This window comes from Aquarana catesbeiana, linkage group LG05 (genome assembly GCF_042186555.1).
Source record: "Aquarana catesbeiana isolate 2022-GZ linkage group LG05, ASM4218655v1, whole genome shotgun sequence".
Lineage (NCBI taxonomy): Eukaryota > Metazoa > Chordata > Amphibia > Anura > Ranidae > Aquarana > Aquarana catesbeiana.
In genome coordinates, this window is record NC_133328.1 from 215,030,536 (window position 1) to 215,057,433 (window position 26,898).

The following is a 26,898-nucleotide window of genomic DNA, read 5'->3' on the forward strand; positions in this document are numbered from 1 at the left end:
AGCATGTATGGTAAGGAAATTATGATACTGTGGAGGACAGGTTCTCTGTGAAGTCCTGCAGAATATGTCACTTCAACATAACTATAACTAATGAAATTTTTATTCTAAATTAGAGCCCAACTTTAGGCAACTAGAATTATCCCTTGAACTGCAAGGTTTTATTGCCAGTCTTCTGCAGCATATTTTCCCCCATACTCTAGTGGTTTAGCGTCCTGGCATCATCAAGATCAAAGCCCTGCATTGGATGTTTTGATGCCAAGGGATCGTCCACTGTCAGAACATGGGGGAGCACCATTAGCAGGGGGAGACGACGAGCAGATGGTGTTCTCCCACGCAAAATGAGCAATAATCCCTTGCAGTGTGGGTACAGCCCTATTGCAAGGGATAATTTTAAGTTTTCCCAGAGGTTGGGCTTTAATGGGGATCATTTACAAAAGGAGCAGAGACTGTTTATTTAGAAGAATAAATAAAGTGAAGCTGTGAGCTGTGTTTAGTTAAAATACCAAACCAAAAGAGAATAAAAAAAGGATATATACACTTTAATCATCACCAAAATAAAAATATTTATGCTTTTTTTCTACTTTCTTTGCTGTTTGATAGTACAATTAAACACAGCTTCATCTTATTTAATCACTTCCGGACCGCCCGCCGTCATTATACGTCGGCTGTTTGAAGAGGGGTATCATTGTTATGGCAGCAGCTAGCTGCCATAACTCCAGTATCCTCTTATTTAGCAGGCGGTCCACTTTCAGATAAAAGTGGTCTCTGCGGCAGATTCACCGCAAGATCACTGTTAACGGCGGCGGGAGAGGGGCCCCCCTCCCACCGCTCTCTCCGCCACTTACTGAAGCTCCTGGCAGCGGCGATCGCGTCCTTCTCCCTGTTAGGTATGGAGGTGAGTGAGGGGAAGATGGCCGTCTCCATACCATTGCAGGGCAGAAGCGACATCAAAATGTTACTTCTGCCCATAACTCTTAAACCAATATTTTTCAAATGACATTTAATTTTTATTTTTTTTATTGCATTTTAGTGTAAATATGAGATCTGAGGTGTTTTTGACTCCAGAACGCATATTTAAGAGGTCCCGTCATGCTTTTTTTCTATTACAAGGGATGTTTACATTTCTTGTAATAGGAATAAAAGTGACACAATTTTTTTTTTTTAAAGAACAGTGCATGCAGAAGCGAACGCATACGTGAGTAGTGCCTGCATATGAAAATGGTGTTCAAACCACACATGTGAGGTATAACTATGATCCTTAGAGAGAGAGCAATAATTCTAGCCCTCCTCTGTAACTCAAAACATTCAACCTGTAGAATTTTTTAAAACGTCGCATATGGAGATTATTATGGGTAAAAGTTTGTCGCCATTCCCTGAGTGGGCGCAACTTTGAAGCGTGACATGTTGGGTATCAATTTATTCAGCATAACATCATCTTTCACAATATAAAAAAAAATTGGGCTAACTTTACTGTTGTCTTATTTTGTAATTCAAAAAAGTTATTTTTTTTCCAAAAAAAAGTGCTCTTGTAACACTGCTGTGCAAATATGGTGTGACAAAAAGTATTGCAACGACCGCCATTTTATTCTCTAGGGTGTTAGAAAAAAAAAAAACTAATAATGTTTAGGGGTTTTAAGTAATTTTCTAGCAAAACAAAATGATTTTAACTTGTAATCAACAAGTTTGAAAAATAGGCCCGGTCTTTAAGTGGTCAATACGTTAAGTGTACATTTAATGAGTGAACAGTATGACTCCTCTATTGAACCAGCAAAACGCTATTATATTCTAAACAATGAAATCAATAAAAGATTATATATATATATATATATATATATATATATATATATATATATATATATATATATATATATTATATATATTATATATATATGTCATCTTGTCTAATAAAAGACTTATTTATTTGGAGAAAAAGGAATCTTCTGCATGCATTTACTATTCCCATTAAGTGAAATCAATTGGTAAATGTGTTTTGTGAGCATTGCTTGTCGAATCAGTCTTTTTTTTTTTTTTTCTCAGACGATGGAAAGTGTGCTCACCTAAAAAGAATTTCCGTCAGTGCTTTTTTGCACTGAAATCTACAGCAAGACTGCTGATCAATGTTTCAGTGAAGGGATATTCCGATGGGAGATCCCGTCTCTCTCTTTCAGTTTAACATCATTAAATGTCTATTAAAGCCCATTATGCATGCTAATACCTGTCATCACTTCATTAGTCCTCTGTGTTTCTGAGCCTACAGTTCAATTCTGGGGAAAATTATATTACAGTATAAAGACTTCACTCTGCAAGCTGGCATTGCCAAACCACACTTTATGTGCTCTTTTCAAGTATATTGTTCTCAGTTGTATAATTCAATAGCAAACAAGATAAGGAATATATAAGGAATATAATATTCTTTCTAAACAGGTTCTCACTTTTAGGGTTTAATTTATATATAGTATGACAAATGCCTTTTTATAATCATATCTTTATATATATATATATATATATATATATATATATATATATATATATATATATATATATATATATATATATATATATGTTATTCTATGTGACATTTGCAGTATACTTGTATATACCACACACCAAAAAAACACTTTGATGTTATAAAATATGCAAAAAAGGGATGCAAGAACTGCTGTGCCATAAAATAAAGCTACCTGACCTTCAGTTACTATCGTTCACATAAAATACACATAAACTTTGTATACTAGCATTTTTGGGCGCCATATTTCTCAAGTCCAGGAGCTTTAGGCATCAACTAGATCTGCACATAAAAGAAACAAAAAAAGCAGGTTACCACACCCAAAAGTGATTTTTCAATCCCAAAATATGAGGGAAACATGATGTGGCCTTTTGGTAATTGCTGTATAGCCCATGGTACTGGGAGGACTGACCAGAAACCGGTAATAGCAGTGATCTCCCGGTCTCTTGTGCTGTAGCATGTTTTTAGTCACCAACCATTCCAGTGACATATCACCAATCTCTGACCATTTTCCCCTAGTATGTCTTCAGTTCTCACTAGTATTACAATATGGGCAGCCCTTTGGCAGCTAAGGCCCACTATACCGTGTAAATTGCCAATCATTGGTATGGTCTGAATACCCATTAATGCACAAGATAAATTAAGAAAAAAAAAAAAAACTCAACTTTTGCATGAACATTGCTGAATAATTAAAGTCAATGTGGTTTCACCCTATTCACTAATGAGAGTGAACTGTTACTTTAGAATGTGAAAATTCCTTGGTCCATTAGTGAATATGACCCATTGATTCTGACCTACCTAAAAGTTACCCGACGTCATACAACCATGCACACATTGGATTGTGCAGCAGTTTGACCCCATTTGGGTTGCTTAACTAAGGGTTGCTTAACTACTGGTATCTCTGTATTACATCCCATATCACCTAACTCTGTGCTTGTATAGCTGAATAAAGGAGATGTAATTTAGAAATTAAATGGCATTTTCTATGTGTCTGCAGATTAGCAGCCCATTTAATGAAGAATTAATGTAACTTATTTTAAGTCATATTAGGTGAAAACACGCACATCTATAATTTAGGGCAAATTAACTCATTAGGGCAAAGAAATCCTGACAATGTACATTATTGTGACTTTTGTTATCAATGGTAGTCTAAAACAGGACTAAATCAAAGTAATTATAAGTAATCATTCTCATAGTGATTTCAGCAACATTACCATGTAGGACAAGAATATACTTATACGTACCCTCAGAGAATGTTAGCTGTATAAGATGAGAGTTTTTTTTCCCTGCACTCTGCTACTTTATTTTATAATGCAAAGCCCAACATGGGGAAACAGTAATTGTTCTCTGCAAGAGTCAGTAGGAAATCAGTAATAATATTCCGTTATTACAAGCCCATAGTCCCTGCCAGTGTTCCTGAAAGGAGCTATGAATGATTACAGCCTGACTTTGCTAAGGTAACCACTACGAATGATTGATAGGGCATTAATCAAAAGATGCATATCAGCTTCAGAATTTGTTCACAAGCTCCCTTCTAATAGCTGATTTCATGTTCACTGACTTCTATGCCAGTTTGTTCAATTTATTCTTCAATGTACAGTACAAACCATTCATCAGAGAGCACAATGATTTAATGCTCCCTCTTCCTTTCAGTGAACATATATTACGAAGTGTAACTACCCTGTTCTGTTCATTAAAACGCAGAAAAACAATGTCATACATGGCTGTGAAAGACCGGCCTGTGCTTATTGAGGACAAATGTTCAAGAAAGAAAAATAGTTAAGACAGCACAGATTAATATTTATTTCAGACACATTTTATTTTCTCAGCTCTAAGACTATTTTCAAAAAAAAAAAAATACAATTATTGCCATGTCTGTTATGAAAGTCTTTAGTTAAATTTCCCAATAATTTCCGACTTTGTAATTTATAACAATAACTTTGCCTTGTGTCATTATTTACAGTTTAGTTATCTAAACAGTTATGCAACATTGACAGCTAAAGCAAACAGGCGACAAAAAATAGTAATAAACTACAAAGTATTAAATATTGTGTACCTAATAATATACTTATAAATAACATATTGTTATATTAAGTAGATGATAAACATGTTTAATGCCATTTGTTGCCATTGTACAATCTTTTTAGCATAAAAAGAAATGGAAAAGAAGGACAAGTAGAGCAGCAAATGATTCACAGGCATAGGAAAAGCTGTTTGTGGAAAACAATCGATCATGAATATGTCTGACCACATACAAAGATTTTTTACTAATCATACAAAAAGCACTGGTATTAGCTACTTTTGAATTATATACAGTAGGTAAAATCACAGTCTTTACTATGACTCTACTTCCCAACATTTTATACATCTTCTGTACCTTGTTCATACCTCTCCCAAAATCATTATTCTCCTGTTTCTAATTCTCATTCAATTTGAAAAAACATAATAAGGTAAAGATCCTACACAAACATAAGCCAGTCGGAGACTGGGGAATCCCCAAAATATATAATTGTTACAGAGCGGTGATATTACATGAATCAAAATATTGGTGGCTCCCCAACCATGATAAGCTATGGGCTAATATAGAATCCAATATCCTTATCAAACTGAACCCCAAGTTGTTGGTGCTTGCAGTGCACAAGGGAGCTAATATTCCCCCACTGGCAGACTCCTTAAAATGCATTCTACTTTGGAAATTTGGAGAACAAGTGATCTTTGTTCCCGCTCAGATACCCCAACCACTGCACTCCCACTGCCCTTACATTGTTTGGAACATTTCATATCAGACTTAAGAATACACTTTTAAGCACAAATGTTTACCTGATGTTGTACACTATACATAAAAAATGTGAGTATTAAACCCTTCACAGTTGTGACCGGAAAGTATCACCTACTACCGACAGACCATTTTACGCATACCCAAACTTCTCACTTATAAAAACACAAGCGTTATAGCCATACCTCCATTATTAATTATAAAATATGCCCTTTCCTGAATAACTCTAAGAAATATAAAAAAGGCATTTTGCTGTTTTACAATACCTTAATGGGTATCTCTACTTTCTTTAAAACCAACGTTATAAGAAATGGAAGAAGGATTTAGGCAAATGCTTTACAGATGCCCAGGGATTAACTTGTATTCACTCCAACTTTAAAGCATCACCACTACATCACCGATGCAGAACTTCTCTGCAAAATCATTTTACATCTTACAGCATGGCAACATTTGTCAGCACCCAATCCCCATTATGCTGGAAAAAATGTGGCTCTATAGTTCATATGTTCTGTATATGTAAATCGCTGAAATCATACTGGAACTGGATCTATAAACCTGCCACCAAGCTGCTGAGGTGCAGAGTGGACCTTTGTTGAATTAACATTTTTTTAGCAATTTTTGCCTTATTCTGGCCAAGTATTTACTACTAGTAGCCAAACTAATATTGCATGATTGTAGAGGTCTACTACTTTGTCCTTCTTCTTTTCTGAGACAGTACAAGATCTTAACAATAATTACTGATCAAACAAATGCTAGCATATAAGAATAACTCTAATGCCCCGTACACACGGTCGGACTTTGTTCGGACATTCCGACATCAAAATCCTAGGTTTTTTTCCGGCGGATGTTGGCTCAAACTTGTCTTGCATACACACAGTCACACAAAGTTGTCGGAAAATCCGATCGTTCTAAACGCGGTGACGTAAAACACGTACGTCGGGACTATAAACGGGGCAGTGGCCAATAGCTTTCATCTCTTTATTTATTCTGAGCATGCATGGCACTTTGTCTGTCAGATTTGTGTACACAAGATCGGAATTTTCGACAACGGATTTTGTTGTCGGAAAATTTTATATCCTGCTCTCAAACTTTGTGTGTCGGAAAATCCGATGGAAAATGTTTGATGGAGCCCACACACGGTCGGAAATTCCGACAACAAGGTCCTATCACACATTTTCCATCGGAAAATCCGACCGTGTGTACGGGGCATAAGAATAAAGATTCTTGGTTGCATGATCAGTATTGGTACAACACTCTTAATATGTTAAAGTGGTTGTAAAGGCTGAAGGTTTTTTATCTTCATGCATTCTTTGCATGAAGGTAAAAAACCTTTCGTTGTGCAGCTACCCCCCCCCCCTGCCCCCCTTATACTTACCTAAGCCCAATCCTGATCCAGCAATGTGCACGAGACCTGAGGCTCTCCTGGGTCTTTCCTTCTTGATCATTGGCCATTGGCTCCCGCTGCTGTCAATCACAGCCAGTGGGGAGGGAAATGGGGCAGGGTTAAGCCATGGTTTCTGTGTCTTATGGAGGCAGAGAGCCGGCACAGGAGCGAGCATGAACGAGTGCCCCCACAGCAAGCGGCTTGCTATGGGGGCACTCGGCAAGGGGGGGACCCAGAGCGCCTTGATCCTGAGAAGTGCAGGATCAAGACTGCTCTGTGCAAAACTACTGCACAGAGCAGGTAAGTATAACATGCTTGTTATTATTTTTAATAAAAAAATCCTTTACAATCACATTAATAAATAGAAGACTGGTTTCTATTTTTTATTGGTTAGCAAGTATATATGTATTCTTTCCCTTGTTCTATATTCCTTCATACAGCTCCTTACAGACATAACAAGACATATCAATGTTGATAACTTCAACTATGCTACCATTACTACATAAAATGCCTACATGTGTACTATCATGTTCATGATACTTGATTTGTATTCTCTTATCTCTGGCAAACAAAAATAAAACAGACAAAAAGTAATAAGATGGTAACTGGTATTCCAAGTTAATTGTTGCAGATATCGACCATATGTGCCCTCCACCCATTAAACAAAGATTTTCAAATCTCTAGCAATGAATAGAAGGCATTTTATTTCTGCAGACACATTGACTGGCAAACTTGCAGACTCCTAGGGAATGAATGACTAAAGGAGTCATTCTTAGCATGCCCATAGAAGAAATTCTATATTTTAGTTACCGAAAAAGCAGGCTGAGTATTAGAGGGGTTAAGATGGTCACAAATAAATGAGAATGGCCAGCTGTGCAGTCATGATTCTCTCACACCTCTGCTGCCAGAGCACTCCAATGAAAGGAATATTTGGCTTGGTGAAATGTACCTGTTTATGGTTATAGAGGGGGTGGAGAAGAGTTCTGCTGCTGGCAGGCACTGCTTTTCTCAGGAGACAGGAACAGGGATCAGCTTAATTTTAACCACTTAGCAACTGCCCGTCCCCACTGTACTGTACTGTACCCTTGCTGTACAGATGCCACTGTAGGCAAAGCAACATACCCGTACGTCGCAGTCTACTTCTGAGTTTAGGGTGTGTGCCCCGCCTGGCTCCTGCTGTGATTGTACACAGTGGGAGCATTTTAGCAAGTCCCAGCCAATGATTTATGGCCAGGACCTGCTGATCGGCTGTGTACAATCATAGCCCAGAGCTCTTGTGTTGGTAAACACAGAGCTCTGTATGAAGGGAGTGATCCCTGCAGTTAGCAAAAGCAGCATACTGTACACACATTACACATAGTTAGGCACATATTTAACCCATTGATCACCCTAGATGTTAACCCCTTGCCAACCAGTATTATCATTGATCACTGTATTAATGTCACTGGTAATGTCAGTGGTAATTAGTCAGTTCTCCCCCCCAACATCAGATTTTCCTCCGCAATGTCACAGTCCCATTATAAGTCGTTGCCGCCATAAGTAGTATAAAAAAATATATATATTGGATATGTTTTATAGCAGAAAGTAAAAAATATTGTTTTTTTTTTTTTTTTTTTAAATTGTCAGTCTTTTTTCTTATATAACCCCCCAAAAAAGGTGCTGTTCAAATACTACCAAAAGAAAACTCTATTTGTATGAAAAAGTTATACAACTTTTGTTAGGGTACAGTGTTTCATGACCACGCAATTGCCAGTTAAAGTAGTACAGTGGCAAGTAGCAAAAAATGCTCTGGTTATGAAGGGGGTAAAATCTTCCAGAGCTGAAGTGGATAATAAAGAATAAGTTCACCTTTGTAACATGTTACACTTGTATTTAGGGTGTAACATGTTACAATAATGCACCTTCCTGGACCCCCCCATTCCTCATGTTGACAGCAGGTGGGGGATCTTCTCCTCGCAACCGGCTTTCGCAATTTGAAAACATGTGGTTGTGCGTGGCTCCGACCACACAGTGATCTCATTCTTTCACAGTGAACTGTGAATGAATAAAAAACAAGTACTGTCAGCAGATATCTAGTAGTTCTCAGTGAATTGCAAGGGTGCTGGTAAGCGCTCCCGTAGTTCATTGATTCTTCCTGGACTTCAGCAACTGTCTACCCTTACAGGAGGCTGACTCTCAGCTGACTGAGAGTCTGGGGTAAATAACAAATGCACATTTTTCTACCTGCAAAATGATGTGCATTTATTCTTTTTTTTTTTTTTTTACAAAAGGTAAACTCATCCTTTAAATTGTATTTCTACTTTTGCAGCCCAATTAGGATAACACCCCAACTTTATATTTGTTGCATGTTCTTATTCACATACAATAATAAAAAATATATATCTAAAACTTTCAGCTTACCTTTTTTTAGATTATTATTATTATACAGGATTTATATAGCGCCAACAGTTTGTGTAGCGCTTTACAACATGGGGGAATACAGTACAGTTACAATATAATTCAATACAGGAGGAATCAGAGAGCCCTGCTTGTTAGAGCTTACAATCTAGGAGTTCTGTTCTGCATAGCCCACCACTGTAAAATCCTACTTGTTTTCTTTGTTTATAAGGGGACTGTGAAGTTGTAAAGGAATATACACTGCACACTTAGCAAAGCAAATGTTTCCTAATGTAATTATTTAAAGCTCCACTCCAGGATAATGTTTTACACTTGCCCAACTGTCTTTCCCACCTCCCTCTGATTGCTGGATTTAGAAATAATTCCTATCTAAATGCCCCTTTTTACTTACCTTTAGCTGTGGTCATGTGACACTGCAGCCCTGAGTCGTCTTGCTTTCTGTTTATTCCCTGCTTGGGGTCCTTCTTGGGGTGTCCACATCAGTGTCTGGATGACGTGGACACTTTCTATTGGATGTTTAGTGACAGGATGCTTTTAGGATCCAGAAGGGAACAATTTCATCAGACGGGGACAGCAGGAGACCAGCAATCTCGAGCAGCATCACAGAGCTGGATAAGTGGTCCCCCCGCCTGGAACTGGTGGCCCTGGAGGGGGGTTACTTAGGTGAGTATATTTGGCTTCATAAGGTAAGGAGAAAAAATTGCATATCAGCATTGGTTAGAGGGGATTAGAAGGAAGGGATGGTAAAAAAAAAAATGCTTTATCCCAGAGTAGGGCTTTTTTATTTGTCTGCTATCCTGATTTTTTTTTACAACACATCTCCCTGGCATATGAGTGACTATTGAAAGTGAATACAGCTTTACCTAATTTACCAAACTCAGTGATCATTCACTTTAAACAGTGAACAGCCTATAATCCTTTCATAGATCAACCTCTATGTTTCTTATTGCTTCAGTGAACAAGGTTAATACTGAGCCTATAGGCAGCCGATGAAGAATTTCTCTTTGTATAGCCAAATTAGTCATGGTAATGGTGTTTGGTACATGTTGGCACTGCTCCCCTCATTTCTGCCAGCTCCGCTTAAGGTCACCCAGCATGTAAAAGCAGTACAGCAAATCTTGATGCTTGCACCATAGCAGAGAGGATCCATGTATGCAAAGTCAAAATGGCTGAATTTTTTTAACCTCCCTGGCGGTTTTCCCGAGTGTGGCTCAGGGTTAAATTTCAGCACCATTAGTGGTAACCTCGAGCCACACTCGGGATTACATCTCAGGATCCTGGTGCGGTGTACTTACCTTGTCCCCAGGATCCTGCAATGTCCCCCCGCTGTGTCTGCGGGCTCTGTCCTCCTCCCAAAGCCTCTCTGTGTTCCCTGCGAACGTCGCGATGCATGGGGGCGGAGCCTGGCGGCAAATTCAAAAAAGTGAAAATTCATAACACATACAGTACTGTAATCTTACAGGTTACAGTACTGTATGAAATTATTTCACATTCCTTTTGTCCCCAGTGCTTTGTCCAATGCCCTGCATGCAGTTTTATATGAATTATACTGTTCTTTCTGCCTGGAAACTAAAGATTGTCCATAGCAACCAAAAAGTGTTCCTTTACGTCAAAAGTGGCTTTAGACCAGCTAGAAAATAGCGATAGTAAATTAGAACACTTGCAGAATTGAGCGATAGTGAATCATGGGGAAATTTATTTTATTATTATTATATTATTATTTTTTATAATTATTTATTATATTATAATTTATGATTTTGTGTTTCAAACTTCATCATACCCGGGATGTCTACTAGACTCTTGTTTGGGCAGATTTAAGTGTGTTATTGCTAAGAATTACAGGCCTACAATATAAAACGCCAAATTTCTATGCAAAATAATTGAGACGCAAAAATCTGAAATAATCATACCGCCAGGGAGGTTAATATTACTAATAAGTGCTTGAAATAGGTAATGGTTACATAGGTATATTATTATAAAGTCATGTTATTATCTAAGAATCAGTCATATATTGCACTTCTGCTAACAAATTAGCTCTTTTTTGAGAGCTGGCATTGTCTGAGTGCAACTATTGTTGTCAATCCGCTGTTTTCCTTGTACAGACAGTCTTATTTCTAGTGTGAATCAAAATGAGTCACAGTTCCATTCCTTATTAGGTCAGCGTGTTGCGGATTACCTTCATGTACATGACAAATATGCTTCAGAAAATAGAGGTGTTACACACAGCAAACAGGGCAAATAAGTAACTCCTTTCCCTTAAAGCATTTTTAAAGACTAAGTTCCATAAAGTAACTGCATTTCGTACATAGTCAGCAAACTGCCTTGTAATTTCATAAAGATGAGGCGTCTCAAATAGCTAACTTAAAATAAAAAAACAAAGCATTACAGACCTTATAATGAAAACCAAACTTTGTGGCAATTATGCTAACAAGGTCATCCAGTTACTGGTCACAGCTGTGGAATGTACCCAGAAAGCTGTGATCAGAGTTATAAAAATATCTTCTATGTCCCTGTTCCATTGTAATACAATCTTGTTTAACCAACTCATTTAGTATAGCACAAATATACTAACAAGATGCAGACATTTATAATTTACCTATATCCTTTAGAAGAAAAAACATTTATTTTTCTAGAGACCATCATGTGAACAATTTAATGTGTGATGTTGTAGGGGAAGTCACTTAGATCGGAGTATTGGAATCATGGGACTTTCAATATACCCACTGCTGTAAAGGGTGTTTCCACTTTTATGAATAAAAACTCTTATGCCCCAGAGAAGAAAAATCGGGTGAATGTAGCTGGACCTGCATTGTCCATATTTAGAGGCAATGTACAGTCTTTTTGAATATTTTTTAGATATATGCATGAAAGAGATCAGTTTGATATAGCTTCACTCCTCTTTTTCATAATGCAAGGCGATAGATTCCATTTATGAAGCAGCGGTATGGCCTAACTCCAGCCACACAGCTACTCCAAATACAAAAATTTACATTTATAAAGTACAGTAATGATTCCCAAACCAAGAAGATCCATCCAATTTAATAAATGGGGGAAAAAAAGTTGTGAGGAGGAAAGCCCGATCATGTGACCTGCCAAAGTCTCCTCAAGTCATGTAGTTTTCCTTACACCGTTAAGCAGAGAGTGCTCCGCATGACACCACAGGCTCCATACCATAGCCTGCAATTCATAAATAACTCAAATAATGCAGTTGCAGTGTAAAGTAAACTCTGCAGAGTCCAGTGGAGGGAGTATCCACTTTGTGCTATAAATATGCAACTATAAATGAGCCAACTCACTGAAAGCCATATACGCCTTTGGCAGCTGATATCTCAACAGTTGAAAAACGTATGCTATTTAAGAGCATAAGAGCAGTGGCTCTCCCAGGTCTCTGTCTCCTCATTGGCTCACACAGCAACGGAAGCCATTGGCTCCTACTTCTGTCTATCACAGCAAGTAAACCAATGAGGAGAGAGTGGGAGTGGGATGTGGGAGTGGGGCCAAACTGCACTTCATGTGTGCATGGATACTGTCAATTCACAGGAGCGTGCCTGCTTGAGTGCCCCCATGGCCAGCGGCTAGCTACTAGGGGCACTCAGCGGGGGGAGGATCCAGGAACACTGGGGAACCCAAAAAGAAGAGAATTGGGGTTGCTCTGTGCAAATCAGAGCAGGTAAGTATAACAAGTTTGTAAAAAAAAAAAAATTAACCTTTAGAAACGCTTTAAAGAATACAAAAAAAAATACAAATGGATGCGACTTATTTGTTTCAATCAAGCTAAAAACTAAGCTCAAATAAAGAATAATTTGCGTCAAAAAGTATACCAAGTGGTACCCAGAACAAAACTGTTGAATAGTGAATAAGGTGTTGCATTGGTTTGGCTTTCCCAGACATTATCCACTTGCCATCCAGCGTACGCACGAGTGTTGTTTTTTTTACAGCCAGTGATTGGCTTTCATATAAAAGTGATCTGGGCGATTTTACTGCCGTCCAACCACCTTTACATCACTGGCATCACTGCCATGGTAAGCAGTAAGGACAGCTGCCCATGAGGAGATGGGGGAACATGTGTTGCCTGATCTCCTCTGTGATGAATGATCCCATAAGTGACACAGATTTAGTCGCTTATGGTTTCAGGTTCATCATTTCCTGGCTGTTACAGGCAGGAAAGCAGCTGATCAAACAGAATCTGTGTTTGATCAGCTGTTTTGAAGGGCAGGGGAGACATCAGGGGTTTAAAAGACCCCTGGTGTCTCTATAAAGAGTACCTGTCCCAGCCCAAAGCTATCACTTCTATTGATAGCAATAAAGTTAAATAAAAAAAAAAAAAAAGTTAAAATGAGCAAGAAAATACAATAAAATAAATATAAATAATTAAAAAACAAAAGTAAAAGCACCCCTGTCCCCCTGAGCATACATGCAAATGCAAACACATAGGACCAGCATGTGAGGAATCACCGTGAATGTAAGACTAAAAGCAATAATTCTAGGACCATAATTAATCATTAACTCTAAACTGATAACCTGTAAAAGATTTTAAAGCATCACCTATGGACACTTTTAGGTACTGTAGTTTGTTGTAATTTCACAGGCTTGCCCAATTCTAAATATTCACATGCTTGGAATCTATTTACTCAACACAACATTATCCTTTTATTTCATCAGAAATTGGGTATTACATTGTGCTTGTGTGCATGAAAATTCATTTAGGTGTATTTTTTCCTAAGAATTTGTTTGATAAATGGCTCCACAAATATCATACATAATATATATTGCAACAGCCACCATTGTATACTCCAGGACCTCTGCTTTCAGAAAATGTATAATGTTTGCAGGTTCTAAGCAATTTTCTGGCCAAAAACGCTGATTTTAACATGTACAGTATGTGAAAAATGTGAAAGCTGCCTTGGTAGGCAAGCGGTTAATAAGCAAACTTTAGAAGATTATGTTGAGTATGTTTAGCACATTAGCATAACCTGAATGTCATTGTACCATATTTTATTCCATAGTCTGTGGCCAGACAATGGACATTCAAATATTTATGGAATCCTAAAGAGGTTTTAAACCCTGGTGAAAAAAAACAAAAACTGTAAGACAAAGGCATAATGAGCTAGTATGCATCGCATACTAGCTCATTATGAAATACTTTCCTTAGAATGAAGCCCTCCAGCAGGGTCCGCACACCACTGAGACAGCTGACATATTCCCCGGTGCTTCTTCTGGGTTGGAGGGCTCCAGCGCTGTGAGTGTCCGGAGCCACGATGGCATCACTCCCATGCAGGAGCTGCCGTTTAAGACACGGGCTCTGAAGGTCCTGCATGGTAAACCAGACCCTCAGAGCGCATGCGCCAATGACGTCATCGGCTGCGTGTACTCTAAAAAATCTCCTAAACTGTGCAAGTTTAGGAGATATTCACAGTACCTACAGGTAAGCCTTACCTGTAGGCACAAGTAAAAAAATGAAGTCTACTTCCTCTTTAAACAGAAGTAAATAAGCTTTAAAATCCAACCAAGCTTTCATTTTAGTTAGCAGAATACATTTCAATTGCATCAAAACAAAAGGTTAGCAAAGTCGTAGGGCTCTTTTTACCACCCTCTGAAAAGTGATCTATAGTGGATAGCTTTTCAGAGAAGCTGGCTCATGGTTGCAGTGCATTTCCATTGATCTGAATGGATGAGCGTGGCAGGCGATGCCTGGAAAAAAAGTAAATCAACCTCCTGTCTTTAATGCCCCTTTGCAATATGAAATGGCCTTTACAGCCTAAGAATAAAAACCTGTCTCCTGCCATTGTGGGGCAGAGAAGGACCCTTGCACTTTGTGTGGAAGCAGTGGCCTGCAGAGCTCTTGCTTCCTGCTGATTGTAGAGCTCTAACTCTGGATGAGGGGACATGTGAGACTCAAATGAGAGGCTACTGCTTCAACACAGAGACCACGGGTGCCTCTCTACAACATGATGGCAAGGGATAGGCTTTTCTACTTGTGCTGTGGATGCTTTCTAAAGAAAACAAACTGTAACACCTCGTTTACACTGGCAATACCATACTTGTATTTATATGCATCATGCATATAAAGGACATTTCTAAATGCATTGAATGCATGTAATATTTTTTTTATGAGGACCATTTACATTGAGCGTTAACATACACTTAGGTGCATTCAGCTTTGCTGTGTTTAAAGAAAATAGAATTTTGTGCCTCCAGGGGAAGAATAGATACATTTAATGTGTCAAAATGCATGCAAATACAAGTAAACCATAAAGCCAAAACAGTGTGCAAAACTAATATATCTGGTTATATATAAATATATCTGTGCACAACAAAATATATTTCTGCTGTATTTACATCAATACAAATAATAAAAAAATCACTGATTACACAAATATAAAGTATAATCAAAAGTTAACTCATACAATTGCTCATTAAACATGTAAAAAATAAAGTTCACCCCCCCCCCCCCCCCCCAGTGTTCACAAATAGCTCAAAGAGCTGCTAACGCATTGGAATGAAACGTGTGCCTGTTTTTTGTTTTGTTTTTTAAACCTTCCAAATAATTTTTCCTGTATTCAAATAAAACTCTGCTAACCATGAAAGTGTTGATATATTCTAAGACTGTACACACCTTTTGCTTTGATGCAGCTAGGATATATTTAGTCGGGCTTTAAAAACAAGCAGCGCACTGATCTCTGCAGTTACTGCCAAGTCACTGCTCACTGGAGAAAGCTAAGCTACTGAGAGAAAGTGACAGTAAGTGCCGGTTCACACCAGTGCGATCACAGACATCGCATGTGATTTCCACTGCACTGCTGTGCAGATCACATGCAATGTCTGTGCAATGCAAATTCAGCCATACAGGTGGTATGGCTGTATGTAGTTGCATTGCATTTGGACTAAAATTGTGCAGGACCCTTTTTTTGTCTGCATCAGAATCGGTTCACACCCATGCAATCTGATTCCTTTCTGAATTCACAGTTCGCACTGCGATATGAGAACTGATCTGGAGGTGTCATTAACTTTCTATTGACACCCGCAGCAGTTTGCATAGGCCTTTGTGACTTGCCTGCGAGTACTATGCGATGCGGAAACCCGCACAGGAATCGCACTGGTTCCCACGTCGCGTGGTGTGAACTGACACTAAAATAGAGACTGCAAACTTTGTAACCCTACATTTAGCCCTGCAATGTATATGTTGATATCAAGGGCCTGCCTATAGTCTAGAGAGCTTTGGAGAGCCTGCTGAAACAGGGAGTCAGGTAAGTAATACAGCCTCTTGTTCTCCTAGTCTTGACAAACATAAGCATTAACACTTGTACAGAGTGTGTGTGTGTGTGGGGGGGGGGGACTTCTGTTTGGAGTTGGGCTTTAAGGGTGAATTCCTCCAGAGTATCTGCAGCTACACTGGTCAATGAGTGCTTGTTTTAAAGTTTTACATACCGCTTGTTAAGAATGTGTACGAATGTGAATGCCTCTTCCCTGGCCACAGTTCTAATTTACAGCGATTTTCTAATGTGTACACTACAAATTACGGTATATCTAACAAAAAAATAACCTATTTAGCCTGGTAAATCTAAATTATAATTCATGGCACCAACTTTACAGGTAGAGCCATCATAACCCCTTTGCTTACATAGTTGGAAAAAAGAGTTTGTAATTTGTCCTAAGGCATTCTTTCTTATATCAAATTGTTATAGGATTTGCAAAGCTGGAATGTAAATACATGTTGGATGCAGGCAAAATAAGGACATTATGGGCATTTTACTAAATTAACCATTTACTTCCTTCAGTAATAACATTCAGATGGTAATCCTACTAATGTTCTAGACATTTGAAAAAAAATATATATATTTTTAATAATTCTAAAGTCCTTGCATTTATTTATTTTATTCACATATAGTTTGTGTGAATAGATATACAGTGATCTGATGCACACTGCCATGACTGGAAAAAAAGTTTCAGGTTATTTCTTTGTTGAGTATAAATTTAAAAAATACCCCCACTCTACCTCACCAGCTGCTATACCAAAATCAATAAAATCTATAAAATATGTATTTCTCTATGCAGCAGCTCAAACACCTCTGTGAAATCACAAACACAAATAAGTAAATTAATATAAAAAATAGGGCAGTGCTCCTAAAATTTCTAACCACCCTTATTAAGTTCTCATCTACCTTTACATGCAATTTAAATACATAAAAAGTGCACAGCCTCTTTAAGAGCACTTCATGTAGCTATCCAATATATTATACTTTAAAGACAAACCTGGAGGTCCACCAAAGGAGGTAAGCTTCCATTCAAAAGGGGCACAGAGGTGGTTTCACGTTGGAGATGGATTGATTCACTGACAGCAATACTTTGTATGAGGGCACATAATGTGAAGCACTATGGATTTTTTATTAATTATATATGGACACATACTGTATATCTGTATAATTTTGTGTTCTGGCACAGTAGTTGAATTTGCACTAGCACTTTGGTTAGTCAAGTATAATATATTGGAGAGCTAAATGAAAGGTTCTGTGCACTTTTTATTTATTTGACTTCTATGTAGATGAGAACATAAAGTGTTTGTAAAGGTTCGTTTAAAAAAAATAACAAACATGTTATACTTACCTGCTCTGTGCAAGGGTTTACACAGAGAGGCCCTGATCCTCCTTCTCTGGGATCCCCCGGTGGCGCTCCTGGCCCCTCCTCTTTATTGGATGCCCCCTCGGAAATCCGCTTGCCATGGGGGCACCCGTGCGGGCATGCTCCGGAGTCCTGCTGCTGCGTCCATTGACACAGACAGCAGGACTCAGGCCCGCCCCAAGGTCACTGGATTTGATTGACAGCAGCGGAGCCAATGGCTCCCGCTGCTATCAATCTATACAATGAGGACCCGAGACAGTGGCTGGAGCTGCTGGGCTCAAGCTCATCAATGGAACAATCGGGTTCAGGTAAGAAAAAGAGGGGCTCTGGGGGGCAGCTGCCGCACAGAAGGTTTTTAACCTTAATGCATAGAATGCGTTAAGATGAAAAACTATGGGACTTTACAACTCCTTTAATAGGGGTCACTCTACACTATTTTTTATATTTATTCCTTTATTACCTAAAATATAGGTGAGCCAGAACCTGTACTACATGAGGCATATCAAGTAGCCCAACAAAAGCTGCATTGTACAGGCATACCCCACTTTTAAGTACACAATGGGGTTTATTTACTAAAGCTGGAAAGTGCAAAATCAGGCTCAATTCTGCATAGAAACCAATGAGCTTCTAACCTCAGCTTGTTCAATTAAAGCGGGGTTCCACCCAAATTTTGAACAATATCTGTATGTATTCTCTTCCTTGCCTAGATGCTGACATGCCATTTAAAAAAATTTAAATCGCCGTAATTACCTTTTATTTTTCTATTCTTCTTTGCACTTCCTGGTTATCCTCCCGTGGGAGTAGGCGTGTTTCTAGCCTCTCCCAGACTCCTGGGAGCTAGTCTCAGGCTTCCCAGGATGCCACTGAGCATGTGCGGGAACGAGCGGTGAATGCTGGGAGCACAGCATTCACCACATCCAGGAAACAAATGCTTGTGGGCTTCAAATGCCCACAATGAAGATGGAAACCGCCTGCAGTGAATAATATAAGTTATTCTTTCCGACGAAATCTGACACAGGCGGACATATTACACACAATATGTGAGTATGTAATGCTGAGAAGAAAAGTTTGTGAATGAACTCAAAAAAAAAAAACGATAGATAGGTGGACCCCCGCTTTAAGCTTTGGTAATAAAACCTGGAAGCTCATTGGTTTCTATGCAGAAGTGAGCCTGATTTTGCACTTTCCAGCTTTTGTAAATAAACCCCATTGTGTACTTAAAAGTGGGGTATGTCTGTACATCGTTCAAACAGCTTTGTTGGAAAGCAATCTCTAACCTCTAACCTTAACTAAGTCCTCAGTATCCTACAGGCCTATACAGGCTCATCAATGTGGAACTGCAGCAAGAGGAGCTGTGAATCGTGCTCTGTTATTGATCTCCCCCATGTTATGAAGTGGTACTAAAACTAACTAATATAATTTCTGCACAGCAATCAGATGTTCTTCCTTCCCTATGCCAGTCCTTAATCTGTTAGCCATTGTATGCCAAACTGGCTTTGGTACATGATTGTTGGTTTTATTCATTTAGGTTCTGTAGTTTTAAAAAAAAAATCACTGCTAAGCACTTTTGGACAGCCTCAAAATCTTATGACAACAAAAGGTAACATGAACTATCTACCTTTAAAGTAAATGCTTAATAAAGAAAAACTTAACAAAAAAATGTTTAAAAAAACACCTAGAACTAATAAACCGAGTTGTTACTACTTCAGATCATGGACAGTAGCAGTTTTCTTGCAATACTAGAGATAATCAGTGGTAAATGAGTGGGCTGGGGGAGGGGCAGCTGCAGTTAGTAAGGGATGAGATTAAAGGTTCGGGGTCCTGCTCACAAATTAGGAGAGAAGAAATGGGATTGGAGGGAAAATTAGGTTCCAGCACACACAGGAGTATGTATGATGGAGAACCACTTTCATGGGGAGGGGGTGTTAAAATATATTGCTCAACTCACTGAATGCTGTATTCTTCAAATACTGTGCATTAATATACATATACAGCAAAACTCTAGATAGACAGATTCACAATGCCTTGTGGTTTCATAAGTTCAATAAAATATTTGCTGAAAAGGTAAAATTAGGAGTGAGAAATACATATATTCCCAATATCTTCCACACTATGGCACTGAATGTCAAAAAAGGACAACACTAGTAAAACACTAAAGATTCATAAAACGTTTATCTATTTAACAGAATCAATATGTTTGATCATAACATATCCATGCATTTCATGTTTTCTCACCTTATTGCACTTGCTGATAAATGTCCATAAGAGCCACTAGCTGAGGAGCTGCTTCGTGAGTTATTGAGAATGGTAACTAAAGAGTTTGGAGATGTTCGTATCATGGTCTGAAGGTCAAAGCTGTGATCTGAGAGTGGGGATATAGACAATGTCCTTTTTCGGCTTGGCCGTGCTGTTAGTCTGGGGCTAGGGAACCTGGAACCTAAAGCAAAAGAAAAAAAATTAACACAAAAGTCATGTTTAACTTTCAATGTGTTTCAGACATTTCTCTGGTTTAGAGCTTACAAAATTGAGAGCTAATATTATCACTTATTTTATGCATCTACCAATGAGCAAACTAGGACAAGACTGTTCAGCTGTTATAATTTAGGTATAGAACTTTGCTCAGTGATAGTACAAAAGCTCATTTGTTTTATAACAATTTATAGACAACTTTTTATTTCAGACTTTGAAGTAATGCTGCAAATTTCATGACAGAACCCTGAATATTCTTCTTTAAAACAGCAGATATAAAAGGTGATGTGCATCTACAAGACATTATTATTACAGCGCAGCCCCTGTTCTCTACAGACAGGATCAGAACAGCGAGTGGTTTTGACAAGTGCCTTCACTTTCCACCTGTGATCTACTGGCTACAATTGAGGAAAATTAGGAAGAAAAATGTATCTTCCAAAGCTTTCCTCAGGGGAGCTCTGTTTATTAATGTGCAAGCAACATGATAAATTGCTAAACAAAAGGATAAGACTTCTATGTATTAGCCCTCTCATTTCTGGTGATTTATGAATCTGACGGCTGCAGCGACATTCCCATCATTAATTCACCGCAAACAATGAAACGGTGCTGCTTAGGCCTAACCAACAAGCCTGTACCATTCTTAGAAAACGAGTGGAGCTGAAAATAAACCAACATTCAGATTGAGATACATGGTTCCTGGCCCCATTTTATTTGCCTTGCAGACTGAGACTAAAGACTTCCGAGACAAAAAAGAAAATATAGCAAAACTGTATTAAAACAGATAGGAACAAACTGAAGTGATGTATCTTTTTTTTAGCTGAAAAAATGCAGTCAACAATGCCCAATAAATGTCATGACATTTTATTGCATATTTTACTGTAGTTAGCATTTAATTTTACAGTGGCCTGCTTTTTTTTTAAAGCTAGAGCTGTACCTTTAAAAAGCTCTATGTTGTCTATAGCAACCAAATTCCGTTGTGTTTCTGGAGTAAGTTAGAATTTACAGGTGTTCTGTAAGCTATTATTAGTTTACAAAAAGAAAACCATGTATAATATTATATAATGTATTTATATAATAATGAGTACAGCATATTTTTGCTTGCTAAAACCTTATCCTTATCATATGTAATATTTGCGTAATAATATGTCAATTTCTATTTATACATGATTTGTGGTGAATAAAATTTTTTTTACATAAGTGATTGATATGTACTATATCTTGGAAGCTGTCAGAACTTTATAAGTACCATATTTATCGAACATTGACTATATAGGTGTTGGCAGCACTTAAGTGTCAAGTGTAGTTATCTATATATATATATAGATATATATATATATATATCTATAAATATATATATACATACACATACTGGTGTGTTTTTGTCCAGCCCATTTAGCAATTAAGTGCAATGAACATGTTATAGGCTGTGAATAAAAATTAATTACTCGTTTTCAAAATCAATTGTCTGCACTCCAACACCGAGGCTGCAGGTATCATTATCACTCATTTAAGTCGGATAGATGAAATAGCATGACAGCCTCAATTTTCAGCCACTCATGGCATGTAACCCCATTAAAGCCTTCCCACTATAGAGGAGATTAACATAAGTTATCCGCCGTGAATACAATTTATCTGCTGTTCAAATAAACCCTTTGGCTCTCATTATAAACACAAACACAGCAGGATTTATTTTATGCCCAGAGATAATTATCTGCTTAAAATGTTTTTCCACTTAGGCCAGCAGCAGTCTGATAAAGCAAGTTTACTTCCTGTGTCTATTACTTTTACTAGTCAGTAACATTACTACTACAAATTTCATTCACTGTTTATTTTTTTATAAAGTAATTATATGGATGAAGGGTATTGTGTCTCCCATTTACAAAAAAGTTTTGCAAATGTGTTTTTCATTCATATTATTTACCAATATCCTTTTGTTATGATTTTTTTGTGAAAAAAAAGTAAGGATAAATAGTATTCCTTTGTTAAATTTTCCACCTTGTGTACTGTATTATTTTATGACTAAAAACATACACAATTCAACTGTGTTTTTATATTATTTCTCAGTACTGGTCATGTTGAAAATCCATAAAACAATCTTAATAATTAATTGAGTCTTAGTAAAGGATCTATATATATTAATGATACATTTTTTGGTCAAACTAGCTCTTAGATGAGTAATTCAGTAAGAAGCAGGCATTTCTTGGGAAAAGAATTTTGATAATATTACCTCTTTCAGCACACCAAGTGCAACGACAAAAAGACAATAAGCAATTCATTATCTTTGTGAAAAAATGTTGTTATTGGCTAATTGCCCATACACTGCAAAACTGTAGAGAAATGGCTTCTGTGATTCCATGTATGGTAAGTGTGAACCACAATCTCAGAGCTAAAATAAAGTAATTCTTAAAGAAAACACTTGTAATAGGTGAGCAAGTTCAGCTGGAAATATGTGATATATTTTTTTTCTGCGATACATATTAATAGAATGAAGAGCGTAATTCTCAGAATTTGATACTCACTACCATTGTACAATATTCAGTATTACGCAGTGTTTCTGGTCGTGTCCTTTAACCACTAACGTCTGGGACCAAGTGATCGGCTTTTTATATGGCGTAACCAACTGCTCTACTCCTAAAGGTCCCTTGTTACTGCTATTTGGGTATAGTTCTCCAGTTCTACACCTTACCATGGAACGTTTGGGGAGATCTCCCCAATACTCGCAATGGATTTACCTTTGCTTGTTGGTCACCCGCAGAGCTATACTTAAGAAGTGGACTTACTCTGAAACTCCTGTTATCTCTGATATTAAAAGCGAGCTATAAATACTAATGTACAGGGCTGGTCATGGCATTGCAAAGCTTTATCTCCATCAGACATTTTGCCTCTAGATGACACAACTTTATGTAACTTATATTGCTGGACTCAGAAATAACAGCCCTTTTATCCTCTTTCCCGGGTTCCCTGTATGGGTGCAATTTCCAATGCAGGCGGCGTGCCATTAGGAACAATGGCACCTGCACGGGGGTCCGCATTTCTCTGTGTGGGTGATTGTGGCTTCAGGTATTTGTGCGGGTTCTGCAGCGGCACAACCCGCACAGATGTGGACCTAGCCTAAAGCCGACCGGCCCATCTATCTACGAGTCAATTAACAGTACCCTTATACCTGAGTTTAACTATGACTGCAGACTCTCCTGGTTGCTTCTGTATACATTGCCCTTGTAGTTTATCTAACAACCTAGTTGGTTGTTTGTGTTCTGGGTATTTCTGTTGCGTTTACCTCCAACTCAACAGACCTCTGCAGTTACTGTTTGTACAAATTGAACTGTACTGTATGATCATTCATCTCTAGAATACCATTTTGATATTGTTATGTGTACTGTTCATGTGCTAATTATTTTAAATATTTTCCCTCAGTAAATGTATACATTTTTTATACTTCCCTCATACTTCATTTGCCATCTGCCCTATCCAAAGTCCCACTTAGAGGAAATTTCTTTCTTTTCAACTAGTTGGTTGTTTGTGTTCCAGTCATCCCCTCCACCGGCACATGGTACATATGTATAAATGTTTTTGGCGTTAGACTGGCTTTTTTTTGTCAGGTGCGACTCCCGGTTAACCCATTATTCACACTCATCTCTTAATGAAAATTTTGTCTGTAATTTTGTTTGGGGAACACTAGATTCCATGTTATTAACGATCACATTGTCATGTCCAAATATGTATCTTAAAGATTTTATGTATCAATGTCAATCAGCCTTTATAAAGTTCAAGAAAAATGTATTGAAAAAAAAAATTTCCTTTTAGTGCCACAGAATCCAACATCCCCTATCATTAATGCGGCTTGCAAAAGGAGCAGAGGTATGGCTTGTGCTAACGGGCTTTGGTGATGCCTCACTCATCAGCTAACAGAGTAGTAACAGATCGCATGGCTGTAGGGTGATCCTTTACAGCAGTGGTTAAAGTTATTGCAAAGTCTCGTTTTTTTTTTTTTTTTTATTAAAAAACATTTTATACTTACCTACTCTATGCAGTGTGTTTTCTTCAGGGCAGCCCATATCCTCCTCTTCTCGGGTCCCTTTTCTCTGCTTCTGGCCTCTCCCTCCTGTCCAGTGCCTCCACAGCAAGCAGCTTGCTATGGGGGCACCGGAGCCGAGCTGCAGCTCTGTGTGTCCATTCAGACACAGAGCTGCAGTTTGGCTCCACCCCCTCTCTCCCCTGATTGGACAACTGACTTTGATTGACAGCAGCAGGAGCCATTGACCCCTCGCTGCTGTGTCTCAGCCAATTAGGAAAGAGAGTCCCGGAAGGCCGAGGGACTCATGGACATCGCTGGATAGAGATGGACCTCAGGTAGGTGTTAGGGGGGCTGAGAGGGGCTGCTGCATACAGAAGGCTTTTTATCTTCATGCATAGAATCCGTTAAGATAAAAAACCTTCTGACTTTACAACCACTTTAAGTCACCTTAAAGGTGGAAATGCACAACACATTATTTTAATGTAGAGAAAAAAGAACAGAGATCAATATACAGTACATGATGCTGTTTAACAACAAGGGTTTAATCAAATGTTATATTAATAGCTCTTGCTATGTTCCCCCTATTTTTTAATGTATTACTCTAATTTTATTTGATAAATACCTGCCTGATCCTGGATTATCCCCCTCCTTCCCTATTAAGAGTGGCAACGCTATTTCAGCTGATCTTCTGATTTCGTCATCACCACTCTCACTGGCTATGTCACAGTTTTCTTCCTGGATGAACCCGTTTATTTCCTATGTTCCCCACTGGAAGCCACCCCATGTGATGCTCTTCATCTGCTTGCAAAGAGGTTTCAGCATAGTGACAACTGACAGTTGCCCCCACGTGACACCCCTTTTAGTAAACATATGACACCACATGACCACAAAAGCATCAATGGGCTCCTTATGGCCCCAGGGCAAAGGAAGGGAGTGTCCTGCTGTGCATATGCAGAACATGTCACACACTTTAAGTGATCTCTTCCCCATCACTGGACAGGTAGGTGCAGAGATAGGGAATGAAAGTCACACAACTGTACAGAAACTTATAAAAAGGTATTTGGATTTATTATAGTACAATGCACAGTTATTCTTATAATGCTTATATTCACAAACTGGGTTTACATTCACCTTAGGCAGACCTTAAATCTAACACAGTAAGCTTGAAAGTCCCAAGCCTGGCCCCAGAACACAGCCAAAAAGAATGTGAAGATAAATCTTACATTTTGAAGATTAATTTAACCGCGTGTCTGCCAGGGCACTTTTTCAATTTTTCACATACATGTTAAAATCAGCATTTTTTGCTTGAAAATTACTTAGAACCCCCAAACATTTTTTATGTTACACGATTTTTGAGCAGCCATTTATAGAGCACACATTTTCAGGAAAAAATACACTTAAATGCATTTTAGTGCACACAAACACAATATAATACCCAATTTTTTGGCAAAATTGACAAATGATGTTGCGTTAAGTAAATAGATGCAAAATATGTCAAGATTTAGGGTCCTTTCACACATGTGGACCCTTTAGGTCCGCCTGTCAGTTTTTTAGGCGGACCTGAATGGACGTTCCATGCACCTCTATGGAGCGACGGATGTCAGCAGTGACATGTCCGCTGACATCAGATCGGCTCCGCTAAATCCAGACAGATGGAAATCCTATTTTCCATCCATCTGGCAGGTCGGATTGGATGAAAACGGACAGGAGGATCCGTTTTCATCCGATCCCCCATAGAGAAGAGTGGGGCTCTGACAGGTCCGTCTCTGCACAGTGAGCAGAGACAGACTTGTCATCCACCGGCTCAGCAGGGATCAATGGAGCGATCCATGCTGAGCAAGCGGAGTCTGTGAAAACAGACAAGCATGTGTGAAAGAGCCCTTAAAATTATGCATGCCGGTGAAATGGCGACAAACCACATTGTTTACACTTGCCTAACCTCTTATAACGTGGGGTTAGCCTTCTGGTAAGCATCTCTTCCCTCCCCTTCTATGGTGGTGGTGGTCTTACACTCCCAAGTGGTGGTAAACCATATAGCAGGGATGCAATTAGCGGACCTCCAGCTGTTGCAGAACTACAAGTCCCATGAGGCATAGCAAGACTCTGACAGCCACAAGCATGACACCCAGGGAAGGGGCATAATGGGACTTGAAGTTTTGCAACAGCTGGAGGGCCTCTATTTGCATATCCCTGTCATATAGCATCGGTGGTGGAGCAGCGGATAGACTTTTATATATGAACTGCATGGATATTTACTATATGAATTCAGGACTTTATGCCCTTTACTGAACTGTTTTTTGCATGAGACACTTTTGTGAATTTGTTTCATAGCACATACAACACTTTATATAAAGAAATAGCACAATATTAGCTATTGGTTTTGATGTATTATAGTGCATTAGCACTTTATTTAAAGAGATTACATTTCTTGTTTCATAGCATAATATCACTTTATTTAAGGTAATAACACTATTTTGGTAATTGTTGCACACTTTGCTATATATATATATCTATATATTTTTTTTTTATTTATTTGATTGGACAGCGTGCCATTTTTTTAAGAGTTTATTGACAAACCATAGACAACTCTTCAAAAGCTTTTACAGGTTAACAGTTTAGAGTTAAACATGAGCTATGGAGCTAAAATTATTCCCCTAACTGACATTCGCAGTGACACCTCGCATGTGTGGTGCAATCACTATTTACATATGTGGGCGGGACCTACCTGAGGG

The 26,898-nt window shown here is 38.4% G+C and overlaps 1 protein-coding gene across 3 annotated transcripts in view; it reads right to left on the reverse strand.

Moving 5' to 3' along the window:
• The window catches only part of GLI3 (GLI family zinc finger 3), a 381,269-nt gene that overhangs the window by 102,330 nt on the left and 252,041 nt on the right, over positions 1–26,898 (reverse strand). For all 3 annotated transcript variants that reach the window (XM_073630540.1, XM_073630539.1, XM_073630538.1), the window contains one exon: positions 19,918–20,119. In XM_073630540.1, the coding sequence (XP_073486641.1) occupies positions 19,918–20,119 (202 nt within the window). The remainder of the gene's footprint in view (positions 1–19,917; positions 20,120–26,898) is intronic.